The sequence below is a fragment of the Phyllopteryx taeniolatus genome, chromosome 1, assembly GCF_024500385.1.
Source record: "Phyllopteryx taeniolatus isolate TA_2022b chromosome 1, UOR_Ptae_1.2, whole genome shotgun sequence".
Classification (NCBI taxonomy): domain Eukaryota; kingdom Metazoa; phylum Chordata; class Actinopteri; order Syngnathiformes; family Syngnathidae; genus Phyllopteryx; species Phyllopteryx taeniolatus.
In genome coordinates, this window is record NC_084502.1 from 40,025,715 (window position 1) to 40,040,098 (window position 14,384).

Here is a 14,384-nt window from a genome sequence, read left to right on the forward strand (position 1 = left end):
ATTTTCCTTTTTGTTTTTTAAAGTCGAGAGGAAAATGACATTAAAAGCTAAACCATTTGCATCTCCTCCTTTAGTAGAATGACAGAGGACTTTGCAACATGGATATATATGGTCTTCATTCAGGAGCCCACACATGGAAACCAAATAGCAGTCACCCACTTGAGCAATTCTTAAGACTACTCAATGGAGTTCCGGTTATTAGTGAGCGTGATGAATTTAGAGACTACAATCTAAAGAGCAAGCACATTTCCCCAAGATTTTTTTTCTTTAACTTCGATCTGAAAAGAAATATTCCTCAAGTCCAACCAGCAGTATCTGCTCCCACCCAAAGTTAATCAACTCATGGGTTTACCGCATCTGCATTGACAATCTAAATTGTAAAGGACATTAAAATGTGATCCCACTACGCTTTAAACCCACACTATATATTCCATGATCCAGAGGTTTAAAAAAGGCAGTGGACAAGCCAACATAGCAAATTACCATTGTCACGACTACTCTTAATACAAGCTTTTATACAAGCAGGCGTTCTAACTCAGCTTTCAAACTTTTTAAATGATAAACTTGCATTGGCTCCTTCAGGACTGACAAAGCTTGAACAGAGTTCCTTTAATACTGTGGCATATGGGTATCTGGTTTCAGCTCGTCAACAGTCACACACTCACACATGCACACACCCCAACCCCTCCAGGGCCTTCCTCTTCCGGACCAAGTGAGCAAACGAGGCCCACATGAAAATAAGAAAAATGTTTGCCGAGTCCTTCTGCTACATGCACCGAAGCCCTGAAAAGAGAGCATTTGCCTGGCGATTCAGAACAGCTCAACAAAAGGCTGGTGACCCCTACACGTACACTCACTCACCTCACTCACTCACTCACTCACACACTCACTCACACACACACACACACACACACACACAGTCATAGCCACGAAAAGACATTCCTGACAGAACCAGGAATGTAAGATGTATGTGGTGATCCAAAGAGCATTCTCAGATCAGCAGCTATGATCCATCAGACAAGCAAGTAAATAAATCCTCAGCTGATTCTGGCATAAATTCCACATAGACGCACGTTCAAAAACACACTGACAGAATTTCCTCTGTGTAAGTCGTACCTGACGGATACAACGGAAGCAACCCTGACTCAGTGCCTTTATATTCCACTCCTGTGAGAGACGAGCAGGGTTCTCTCGTCACAGAAAATGGAGGCCACGGCTTGCTCCCCTCCCCCCTCTCCCCCATCCCCCACTCCCAGGCTCAGACTCAGACACTGGCACATCCATGCAGGAGCAGCAGAGAGTTCTGTGGAGATTGCAATCCAACATAAAAAAACAGGGTCAATCATGAAGATACAAGCTAAATCCACAGACAAAGGAATAGTTGGCAGAAAGCCTTTTAAACAAATATTCCCCATCTGGTCGTTTTCTCGTTGCCCGTGAATACAGCAGTCTCGTAACTAATACTGGATATTCAAAAAGCAGGCAGGCCGTCAGAAAGCATCCTGAAACCCACAAAACATTTATCATAAGTAGAACAAGCACAATAGTGAACAATGAAGGTTTCTCAAAAGAGTAGATAACTCTGGAACCAGGCACAAGGGAAGCAAATGGGTATTCCAACTTTAACCTAAAAACATTACAACCACCCAGTGACACAAACCCCATTGGAGATTTTTGGGCTTGCATTATGGAACCTTCTTAAACAAATGTCACTTGCTTTGTTAAGACAGACAACGTGCAGAAGAATGAAGCAAGGTATGTATTTAACATATGCAAAAAGAATCGTTTTACAATGGAAACATCTGCATCAGCTTTTCCTAATCAAAATACAAGTCATTTAGCATTGCAACATCAAAACAAGGACTCATTAGCAAATAAGCTCAACGTGTTCTCTGAATATTCAGAATAATAGAATAGAATTGACCTGGATTTTATATAAGGCTGAATCAAAGATGGCTGTGGAATTTTCCAGAAGGGCCTTCTCTTTGCTGCTCTCCCTCTGCTTGTCAATCTTTAACCTCTGCTGCATTTGCAATTGGCTGGAGGGCCAACAGGGTGGAACATTATTGGTCGGCTGAGTTATGCCACACGGATCACCGTGTGGCGGCTCCCCTCTTCAAAAGCATTTTTTTTTTGGTGCAATGCAGAGATCCCCCCCACACACACACACAAGGCAGTTCATTTCCCTTCAATGTATTTTGTCCTTCTTGATTATGACAGTAAAAGCCAGAGGGGACTTCAAAAGGCCATTTGGGAGACTATATGGCACTAATGCATCCCTCAGTGGCTGTGCTATATAACTTCTGCATGTGGAAAACAAGACGCAGAAGATTTTTTTTGCCAACCATTACATACTAAATCTATTTAAGTCAGTGCAACACGTTCTCGCTAGTAAAAAACACCTCCTGGAACTTATCAATGATCATAAATTAATTAGTGTCAAAAGAAACCAACTACATGTTGCACTGACGTCAACAACTCACAGATTTTCCAGGAAACTAAACCTACATTCAGATTAAAGAGGTTTCAGTCATTACACTGTCTGATTTGTGTGAGCAGTAAAACTTTCGCCGAGAAGAAATCCCTGAGCACAAAATGGCCACTGTGTGAGGATAAGAGAGAGGAAGACGCAGTTTCACAGTAGTGCAGTGTAGTTGGAATGTAAACTCATGGCCTGTGGCTGTAAATCAAGGAAACCAGCATCTTTATCTTTATTTTTGAAGTTTGGAGTGTAATAACTGAAAGAGATTCCACCTCTGACTAAAACTGTGCTTCGTAGGGGATCATTTCATCTAAGCAGAGTATGGAACTCAATCCATTGAGTTTTCCTTTGTTGTCAAAATATGTTACTTTACATGCCAACATAAGTGGTACACATGATACTTATAATTGCCATATGTAATAGTCAATCATTAAAAACAAAAAAAGATCTGTACTTTTCATCCACTGTGAGCTATTTCTACTCCCCAATGTGTCTATTCCCTAGCCTGGCATGACACAGAGGAAAACAACACGGAGCCAATCTACTTACAAAGGGTATATAACAGCGCCCTCCTCCAAAGCCCATCCCCCATTCTTTCTCTGCCAGGCTACAATACAAGGGAAAGAGATGTGGGTGCCATTTTAAAATCTACAACTTCTTTGCATTATAAAAAAGGAAAAGGATTTTCCATGGTCCACTTTTCCTCCTGTATGGCAGCCTGCATGTCAGGGGCAGCCATGTGACCCTGAGACACAGATAGAGAGCAAGGGTGAGAGTTGTTACCCAACCCCCCACACGCAGCACAGTGAAGCACAGAGGCCTGACGAGGCCTCCAATCCGCCCCAGCTCCTCCTCCTCCTGCACACTAAACTGATTTCAATGTGTGCGCATTCATCATGAAACCAACAGCCACCACAACAACGAGAAGGAAGCCATGCTGTTACGAGAGAGTTGAGCTAGAATATAAAGACAGAGCTTACCTCTGTGGATGCATGGCTGTCTGACACACTGTTATGTCAACACTTAAAAAACATGGAGGACACTCTCAGCCCTCAGCCGGGGAAGGCTCTGCTCTTCAGGCAAGGCGATCAGGCCCAGTGTTGCTAGCCTGATCCTGACTGGTTGCCTTCCACGCAGGCAAGATGATACGCCGCATCCGATTGGCCGAAACGTTTCCTGAGTAATTATCTTTGTTCAGAGCAGGCAGGGGCAGCACTGTGAGTGTCAGAGACAGAAAGAAAAATAAGACGACTGCTAGCCCCCCCCCCAAAAAGATGCAAAACGACTAATATGAACATTTTACAAACATATACAAACCACATGTAAGCAGTTTCCAAGAGTAGATCGTGGTGGAAGTTGCCTTTTCTTTTGCATGAAGGAAGAAATGACAGCATGTAGACTGGCAGAAGCAAGGCACCGCGGCTACTCTGAACAAGCCTGATTTTTTTATATGGAGAGGGCCTTTGTTTAAACTCCACCCTTCCTCCGTTTTCAGTGAGATGACAGGCTGGAGCTCTTTACCTAGGACAAAAATACAGTCAGAATAATATTGTTACAAAATAAACTGAAATTATAGAATAAACAATGTTTTCTTTTTTTTAACAAAAGGAACTCAAGTAATGTCCATGAACCCTTTTTTACATCCAATTGCTACACTAAACTAATAATAATGTAGCTTAATGACAAAATTATTATACTGCATACGGTACAACAGTATACTAATTAACAGATTTTTGTTAATTTGATTTTCTCCTTGAGACTGTGCCCTACATTTCCAAACTACTTAAACTATTTGCATTGCACAGAAAACGAAACAACAAGAATATAATAGAAACAACAAAACATAATGTAGCGGCCTGATGTAATGATACAGTGTGTACGTGTTTAAAAACTGTGAAACCTTCTCAGTTCCTACTTCGGTTTCTGTGAGAAACAACTGCATTTCGAGCTGCGAACAAGAATTACCATTGTCGCTGGGATGCCTTCTATACCAGTATTTCTATCTGCTATATTATGGGTAAAAGAAAAAAAAATGTAAATTTATTTACAGACCTAGATACAATAGGGCCATTAGTTTATTGTGAAATATTTTTTCCCCCGATTACTGTTTATTCACCGATTAATGTTGTTTATTTGGTATTGTTTAATGATTAAACAAAACCAAATAAACAACAATTAAGCAATATCACACACTAGGGAGTGATGTACTCGCCAATCTTTTGAGCCTGAGAGCTACTTCTTTGGTACTGATTAATGCGAGTGGCTACGACTTTGCTATACACTTCTCAGGCTGCTTCGGGTTCAACTACGTCAATTACAGGTTACTCATACTACAGCTCCAAATAACGATTATTTTTCTAATAGATGTTTTTTTCCATAAATTTCTCATGATTCAACTACTGGTTTAGTCCGTAACATGTCAGAAAATAGGGAAAAATGTTGATCATTGTTTTCTATCATTTTTTTTTTTTTCCCCCCAAGATGGCGCCTACCAGTGTGGTCGCCTCGGTTACGCGCTCTCTAGTATTGTTTTTGTTTTTGTGTTTTTCGTTCGTCTTTGGAGACATTACACGACTCACTTACACAAGGGGAGACTTGCTAACTATCAAGGAGGCTACTCCGGACTTTCTTTCACCAACTTTTGCAAATCCGCTCAGTTTTTTCCCCCCCGAGTTACTCACCGCGGCGGCGTCCGCGGTTTTCGGCGCATGGAGGCGGAGGCGACGCCACAGAGGGAGGCGAGCCGGCATCCAGGTGAAACTCCGCAAGAGAGGATACAGATTGGCATTCCCGTCGATCCACCTCGCGAATGTACGCTCCCTACCCAACAAAATGGACGAACTTCATCTTCTGATAAAGACCAGTAAAGACTTTGGACGTTCCGCCGTCATGTTCTTTACGGAGACCTGGATTTGCGACGCTGTACCCTACGGCGCCCTCATGCTTCTGGGTTTTCATCTTCACCGAGCAGATCGTATCACGGAGTTATCGGGGAAAACAAAAGGCGGCGGAATATGCTTCTATATCAACGAAAAATGGTGTACGGACGTCACGGAGCTCAGCAGACACTGCAGCCCACCTTTGGAGTCGCTGTTTTTGAACTATAAGCCATTTTACTCGCCGCGTGAGTTTGCATCATTCATCCTGGCTGGCGCCTATATTCCGCCCCAAGCTAACACGAACGCCGCAATGTTAACGCTCGGCGAACAAGTCAACGAAATTGAAAAAAAAAAACACCCGGACTCACCCCTCATTATTCTCGGAACTTTAACAAAGCTAAACTCAACCACGAACTCCCTAAATACAAGCAGCACATCGACTGTCCTACCAGGAAAAATAAAATTTTAGACCACTGCTATACTACGCTAAAAAACGCATACCGTGCTATACCTCGTGTCGCCCTGGGCTCGTCTGATCACTGCTTAATTCACTTAATACGGACGTACAGGCAAGAACTTAAATGTGTGACGCCTACAGTGAAAACAGTGAAAAAACTGGACCAATGAAGCAGAGATGGAACTTCAAAGTTGTTTAGACTGCACAGACTGGAGTGTCTTTGAAAATTCAGCTGGCAGCCTGGATGAATATACGGACACTGTCACATCCTATATCAGTTTCTGTGAAGATGTGTGTGTACCAACAAAGTCATTTCGCGCATTCAATAACAACAAGCCGTGGTTCACTGCCAAACTTAAGTAGCTTCGCCAAGCTAAGGAGGATGCATATCAGAGCGGGGACAGGGCCATGAATAATCACGCTAGAAACCTGCTGACTAAAGAAATTAACATTGCAAAGAGGAACTATGCAGCAAAGTTGGACAAACAGTTTAGCGCTAATGACTCAAAATCAGTCTGGCATGCATTCCAATCGCTAATTACAAGCGACGATCCACCCAAGCTGAGAACAATAGCACACTAGCCAACGACTTGAATACCTTCTACTTCAGATTTCAAAAGGACACTTTCACACCCCACACCCATCCGGCAGCACCTCTGACCACAATCACACCTCTGACTTCTGCTTTTACCATCCACGAACAGGATGTCAGCCGCATCTTTAAACAACAAAATTTTAACAAAGCGGCAGGCCCAGACCATGTGTCCCCATCCTGCCTCAAAGTCTGCACGGACCAGCTCGCGCCAGTCTTCACTCAGATCTTCAATAGATCTCTGGAACTGTGCGAAGTACCATCCTGTTTCAAACGCTCCACCATCATTCCAGTCCCGAAGAAACCTGCAATCTCGGGTCTAAATGACTACAGGCCTGTCGCCTTGACATCTGTGGTCTTGAAGTCCTTTGAACGTCTCGTGCTGGACCACCTCAAGAGCGTCACAGGTCCCCTGCTGGACCCCCTGCAGTTTGCCTACCGACCGAACAGGTCTGCGGACGATGCAGTCAACATGGGAGTGCACTTCATCCTAGAACACCTCGACAGTGAAGGGACCTACGCGACGATCCTGTTCGTGGACTTCAGCTCAGCGTTCAACACCATCATCCCTAAACTCCTTTCCTCCAAGCTTCTCCAACTCAGCGTCTCACCTGCCATCTGCCAGTGGATTTACAGCTTCCTGACAGGCAGGACACAGCAGGTGAGGCTGGGAGAGACCACCTCATCCACACACAGCATCAGCACTGAGGCGCCCCAAGGTTGTGTCCTCTCTCCAGTGCTCTTCTCTCTCTACATGAACGACTGCACCTCAGCGCACCCGGCTGTCAAACTCCTCAAGTTTGCAGATGACACCACTGTCATCGGCCTCATCAAGGACGGTGACGAGTCTGCATATCGACAGGAAGCGGAGCGGCTGGAGCTGTGGTCCGGCTGACACAACCTGGAGTTGAACACGCTCAAGACTGTAGAGATGATCGTGCACTTAAGGAGGCATCGCAACAGCTGCCCCTCACGATGTCCAGCTGCCTTGTGTCAACCTTCGAGACCTTCAGGTTCCTGGGAATTACAGTCTCTCAGGACCTGAAGTGGGCAAGTCCGTCCTCAAAAAGGCCCAGCAATGGATGTACTTCCTGCGGCTTCTGAGAAAGCACGGCCTGCCACGGGAGCTGCTGAGGCAGTTCTACACAGCGGTCATCGAATCGGTCCTGTGTTCTTCCATCACAGATGGAGAGATTGATGGATGGATGGACATAAAAAGCACAGGTGTGGCAAGTCGTTGAGCAATGAAAGTGTACCACTTGTGTGGTGATGCTGATATAGTGGCAATTGTGCAAATAATGCAGTCCTTCAGCAATTTAGAGCAATTTAAAGTGACCAGAGCAGGGTTGAGTAGCCAAATATTGTACTCAAGTAAGAGTACTGTTACTTTAGAATAATACGACTCAAGTAAAAAATAATCCTACAAATAATTACTAAGAGTAAGAAATTACTCAGTGAAAAAACAACTCAAGTAGTAACTTCTGATTTAAAAAAAAAATAAAAAAATCAGACTATGAACATCAAATAAAATAAAAAGAACGAGATAAAACATGGCGGTACGGTAGTCGACTGGTTAGAGCGTGTGCCTCACAGTTCTGTGGACCGGGGTTCAATCCCCGGCCCCGCCTGTGTGGAGTTTGCATGTTTTCCCCGTGCCTGCGTGGGTTTTCTCCGGGCACTCTGGTTTCCTCCCACATCCCAAAAACATGCGTGGTAGGTTGATTGACGACTCTAAATTGAATGTGAGTGCGAATGGTTGTTTGTTTGTCTGTGCCCTGCGATTGGCTGGCAACCCGTTCAGGGTGTACCCTGCCTCCTGCCCGATGATAGCTGGGATAGGCCCCAGCACGCCCGCGACCCTAGTGAGGAGAAGCGGCTCTGAAAATGGATGGATGGATGGATGGATAGATAAAATATGCAAATGTATGTATGAATGTGCAAATTCGTTCAATACAATTTTATAAACAATATCACTTAATCTAAAACAGAATAAATACAATCTTTATAAAATTAAATCTTTGTAAAATAAACTAAGGCAAATTTAGGTCTAAGAAATGGTCTTATGCTGTTGTTTCTACTTTTTAAACAGCACAATACTGTAGGCTCACCAGGCAGATGGTAAAAACAGGAATAAGGCTGCAGTGGACATAAAAAGTATACACACCCTGTTCAAATACCAGGTTTTTGTGTTGTAAAATAATTTTACCAAGATAAATCATTTTTAAAAAATTAATGCAACCTAGAATTTGGACAATTCGACTGATTTATTTTTGTATCTTTTTTAGAGGGGAGGTTAAAATAAACAACTGAAATAAACTTGAATGTGATTGACTTGGACTTGACGCTTAACATACTGCCTTTTTGGCCAGGTCCCCATTGCTAAAGAGTTTTAATTGGTCTTTTACCCGGTTAAATAAACTTTAAATTAAATAAATTTAAAACAAATCTGGTTACACAAGGATGCAGTCTCTCTTATAACTGGCATGTGGCTGTGTTCAGAAGTACCAGAAAATGAACAGAAGATGCATCTTTTACAGTTGTGTCCATAAAATAGTGCTAATGTTGCCGTATGCACTGCCAAAACAACAGCAAAAACATCTGCAACTTATCGCAAGGCGTTTTCTCAAGTTAGAAGTGGGCTGAAATATCCAAGTTTGGGCAGTGACATACATACATTTAATCCAAAATGTTACTGGAGTAAATTTAGCGGGTTACTATCCACCTCTGGTACAGTGACAATTGTGCAAATGGTGCAGAGCCTTCTCAAACAAAAAAGTGGGCAGTAGTAATGAACAACTATGCAAATAATGCTGCATGATAAAACAGTAAGTGTACGAATAATGTAGAAGTGTCCTGACAGATGTGCAAAATTGGCAGCATGTTGCAATGACATTGTAAGTCAACTGTTTAAGAAGTTAATGGCAAGAGGGAAGAAGATGTTGGAATGTCTGCTGGTTTTAGTTTGCATTGTTCGATAGTGCCTACCTGAGGGAAGGAGCTGAAATAGGTGGTGACCAGGGTGTGGAGGATCCTAGAGGATTTTGCATGCCCTTGTTTTAGTCCTGGTAGCGTGCAAATCCTCAAGAATGGGTAGGTGGGTCCCGATAATTTTTGTTGGCAGCCTTGACTGTCCGTTGCAGTGTGATTTTGTCCTTCTATGTGGCAACACCAAATCAGACTGTGATGGATAAACACAGAACAGATTAAATGACTGCTGTGTAGAACTGCCTCAACAGCTCCTGTGGCAGGCAGTGCTTCCTCAGAAGCAGGAAGGACATCCTCTACTGTGGCTTTTTGAGGATGGAGTTGATGTTGGTCTCCCACTTCAGGTCCTGAGCGACTGTAATTCCTCGGTGTTTGAAGCCTTGACTAGTGATGCACCGAAATGAAAATTCTTGACTGAAACCGAAAACCAAAACTGAGGAGCCCAAGGCCTAAAACCGAAACACTGAAATAACTTAAACTGAATTCGTAAGCACTTTTCACACAAAAAATGCAACACAAAGTCATTTACATTAATTAAAATATAAAAATAAACCAAACCCATTAAGTATTAGAAAACTATGCCAATCATTAGTAAAATTGCATTTCTGACTTTGTCTACAGAGTTGCCAACCAAAATAAATTCACTTCCAGAACAATTTGTTTGAATTTCCATATTTGCTAATAATGTCAAGAACATTACTATGGGACAGTTATTCCAGTATGTTATGTAGTAGGACAAAATTAATTTTGCATACTGTTCAGTTCAACAACATAATCATTACTCTATAATTGTAATAGTAAATAAATTATGCCTTCAATATTTTTTATTTTACTGTATTGCATCAACCTTGTAATGGTAGAGGCATTTGCAGCCAAATGTCTTCTCTCGAATGCTCTTTTTGTATTTCCTGTATCCACCATTACTGCTGAAATTATGCAAATTCACCATTGTGGGACTAATTAAGGTTATACAATGTACTCTAAAAATGTGTAATGTTAATGTACTTTTAAATTGATAGGCTGACTTTCTCAAGTGACGTAGCAGTGGTGATGTGTTAATTCATTTCCGGTTTCCGGTCCCTGTGTTATGTAGCCGTCTAGCGTTATATATATCGTAAATTTCAGTATATCCTTCTACAAATACGTACTAATTTGCCTGCTATTTTGGTCTTCAAAGTTGGCTAATCTTCGCTATAACACTGTTCCAGCCAGACCTACAGTATTGTAATGTAGCACCCAATCACATAATTTGGTGTTTTGCGACTTCAGGTCACGATAGCTTAGCAACTGGCTTCCACGCCGTCTGTCTCCCATCTTATACTCCCTTCGTCCTTTGTGATAACGATAATTGTCAAAATGTAGTTTATTCACTGTCATGGAGGCGATGATCAGTGACTTGCGCTGTGTTGACAACAGACGTGATGCGCATGTTCTTGTGCTTCTGGAGCTCGGCATCGTATCGTATCGCATGCCACATTAGCCGTAGCTCGTAGATAGCTGGGGCGGTGCAAATACATGACATGCAACAAACATTGCACCTTAGTTGTGGAAAGCAGCAAAGACGTTAATTTGTGTTTATGTTAGGTGCCACGGTGAGCGACTGGTTAACACATCTGCCTCACAATTCTGAGGACACAGGTTCAAATCCGGCCTCATCTTCGTGGAGTTTTCGTGTTCTCACCGTGCCTGCGTGGGTTTTCTCCGGGTACTCCGATTTCCTCCCACATTCCGGAAACATGCATGTTAGGTTAATTGAAGAGTGAGTGTGACTGTAAGTGCGAATGGTTGTTTGTCTATCTGTGCCCTGCGATTGGTTGGCGACCAGTTAAAGGAGTACCCCGCCTCTTGCCCAGAGTCAGCTGGGATAGGCTCCAACATGCCCCAACTCTAGTGAGGATAAACGGTATGGAAAATATATGTCTGGCCTATGTGTTTATGTTACCACTAGTTGAATGTGTGCCTTATTTAACTGTCACCTTTATGGTTGTTCATAGACTTCAGCTCAACATTCAATACCATCATCCCTCAACAACTGATCTACAAACTGGACCAGCTTGGGCTCAACACTTCGATGTGCAACTGGCTGCTGGACTTTCTGACAGGGAGACCGCATGCAGTACGGGTCGGCAGCAACAGCTCCAGCATCATCACTCTGAACACGGGGGCCCCTCAAGGTTGTGTGTTGAGCCCTCTCCTCTTCACCCTGCTGACCTATGACTACACACAGACATACAGCACCAACCTCTTCATCAAGTTTGCAGAAAACACAACTGTGGTGGGTCTCATCAGCAACGGGGACGAGACAGACTACAGGAGTCAGGTGAGCCGCCTGGCCGGGTGGTGCACAGACAACAATCTCTCCCTAAATGTGGAGAAAACCAAGGAGATTGTTGTGGACTTCAGGAGAGCGCACTCCCAGCATGCCCCCCTGAACATCAACGGTGCTGCGGTGGAGAGAGTACGTAGCACCAAGTTCCTGGGAGTGCACATCACCGAGGACCTCTCCTAGACCAGTAACACCTCATCACTGGCCAAGAAAGCTCACCAGCATCTCTACTTCCTCCGCAAACTGCTCCTCTGCTCGTTCTACAGACGGACCATAGAGAGCATCTTGACCAACTGCATCACTGTGTGGTACGGAGCCTGCATCGCATCCTCTCCATCGCATAATGAGGGCAGCTGAGAAGATCATTGGAACGTCTCTTCCCTTCCTTCAGGACATTTACAGCACCCGCCACACCCGCAAAGCCCTCCGCGTAGCGGGGGATGCCACCCATCCATCACCCAACCTCTTCAGTCTGCTGCCATCAGGGAGGAGACTGCGGAGTCTGCAGGCCAGGACTATCCGACTAAAAGACAGGCTGTCAGGAATCTTAACTCTCTGCCCGCACTGCCCCCTCTACCTCTTCTGTCCTCTGCCCGCCTGAACTCGGACGCCCCACAAACATGCACATGCACACACACTCACTCACACACACACCAACACACCAGACACAGGGTCGCAACAGCCACTTTAGCAGCATTGGGGTTTTGTCATCTAATTATAAACATATATGTCTTATTTGCCTTGGTTCTCTGACCTTGACTATGTTGCACACCTCACCTGATCTTTGATATTGGCACATTCAATTAATACTTTGTATACTGTTTATACCATAGTTTTATTTAGCTTTTTATATTGTTATTATTTGCACTAGTTTTTGTAGCACCACTGGCCCTTGAGTACCGTAATTTCAATCATCTGTATGTGTTACGGCACGGTGAACGACTGGTTAGAGCGTCTGCCTCACAGTTCTGAGGAGCAGGGTTCAATCCCCGGCCCTGCCTGTGTGGAGTTTGCATGTTCTCCCCGTGCCTGCGTGGATTTTCTATGGGCACTCCGGTTTCCACCCACATCCCAAAAACATGCGTGGTAGTTTAATTGACAACTCTAAATTGCCCGTAGGTGTGAATGTGAGTGCGAATGGTTGTTTGTTGTTATGTGCCCTGCGATTGCCTGGCAACCAGTTCAGGGTGTACCCTGCCTGCTGGGATAGGCTCCAGCACGCCCGCGACCCTAGTGAGGAGAAGCGGCTCAGAAAATGGATGGATGGATGTATGTGTTACGCATATTGAAGAATTGACAATAGAAGCACCTTGCATATTGTTTGTCAATATGTGCCATGCGATTGGCTGGCGACCATTTCAAGATGTACAGCTAAGCTAGGTGCCAGCATGCCAGCAACCCTAGTGAGGATATGCGGTACGTGGATGGAGGGATTATTATCTTAAACATTAAAGTGGGTAACTATGCAAAAAAAACAAAAAAATATATATTTTTAGAAGGGGGCCAATACTTTTTCATAGTACATGTGTACGTTGCCTAACTACATACACAAGATATTATTTTTCTTGTTTTCTGTGAAGTTTGAAGTAAAGCTGAAGATTGGCCCGGGAAAATCAGATGGCTCGAGCGGACGCCGCCATTGAAAAATCTGAAAATGGCCTGTTTAAACATAATATTTTCGTCTCAACTGATATGAAACATACATCATTTTTCTATCAAAGATTCAAAGTTTCGGTGACACATTTCCTATGAATTAAATTTGGTTTGATTTGTGACATAAAATCTTCAATCCTTATTCGATTCTTACAACCTAGCGCTCATTTTATTTGTGTTCCAAATCTCTATCCAACGATATCCTCTGTTTTGATATTCAGTCTGTTTGAAATGTTTAGTAAAATACCTACATAAAAGTAGCCTTTATATCATAAGGTACTAATCAGAGTAGTCAGTTTCAGTTTCATAGCCCAAAAAACATGCTACATAGACATTAAATAAAGAACACTATTGGTTTGTATAGATAACAACTATGTATCAGAGAGAATTTAATGAATTACTTTAACTTGAAAAAATATTCGCCCAACGTGGGGCTCGAACCCACGACCCTGAGATTAAGAGTCTCATGCTCTACCGACTGAGCTAGCCGGGCTCACGACCGATATGTTCAGATATAGTCTTACAGTGGACTGAAGAAGCACTGGAATTATCACTGGTAGGTCGCATACTGACACCTAGCAACCAAAACAAGAAGGAATGTAAGGCGAGTTAAACTAAAGAGTCATTACATAATACAGGCTTAAAACATTGGCAATGAAATACCAAGAATAATGCACCCGCATTTAAACTTACAAATTAAAGGTATCGGAATTGTCTGAAAAATAATTACCTGCTAGCAGCCATCCGCCCGTCCGTTGTCTACCAAGACTTTTAATATCTAGCATTCGATAATATAGCTAGGCTAAGAAATAAATGAGGGTTTGCTTTTTACTAACACATATGGTTTTGTTGGCCAAAACAATGGAGATTTTCAAGCCACGACGAACTGACAAAGATGAAATGATGCATTCAAAAATTGCAAGCGGTAACTTGGTGGCTTTGTCTTGCTTGGTGGTGGTAGATTTCAAGCGGTGGCGCAGCCACAGCACTCTCTTCTGGTGGGACCACTT

The 14,384-nt window shown here is 43.3% G+C and overlaps 1 protein-coding gene and 1 non-coding gene across 11 annotated transcripts in view; both read right to left on the reverse strand.

Annotated features, from left to right (window-relative positions):
* The window catches only part of LOC133487811 (MYND-type zinc finger-containing chromatin reader ZMYND8-like), a 37,319-nt gene extending 22,988 nt beyond the window's left edge, over window positions 1-14,331 (reverse strand). For 2 of the 10 annotated variants that reach the window (XM_061795001.1, XM_061794970.1), the window contains exons 1-4: window positions 14,105-14,300; window positions 9,396-9,588; window positions 3,800-4,003; window positions 3,463-3,697 (exon numbers count right to left, since the gene is read on the reverse strand). In XM_061795001.1, coding sequence (XP_061650985.1) covers window positions 3,463-3,476 — 14 coding nt within the window. In that variant the 5' untranslated portion in view covers window positions 3,477-3,697; window positions 3,800-4,003; window positions 9,396-9,588; window positions 14,105-14,300. Of the gene's footprint in view, window positions 1-1,116; window positions 1,199-1,924; window positions 1,945-3,031; window positions 3,228-3,462; window positions 3,698-3,799; window positions 4,004-9,395; window positions 9,589-14,104 lie in introns of those variants that run through there. The other 8 variants (XM_061795020.1, XM_061795010.1, XM_061794978.1 and 5 more) reach the window with 7 other exon arrangements.
* trnak-cuu (transfer RNA lysine (anticodon CUU)) lies at window positions 13,795-13,867 on the reverse strand. Its single transcript has one exon. It is a non-coding gene; the product is annotated as a tRNA-Lys (tRNA).
* Window positions 14,332-14,384: the final 53 nt, after the last annotated feature.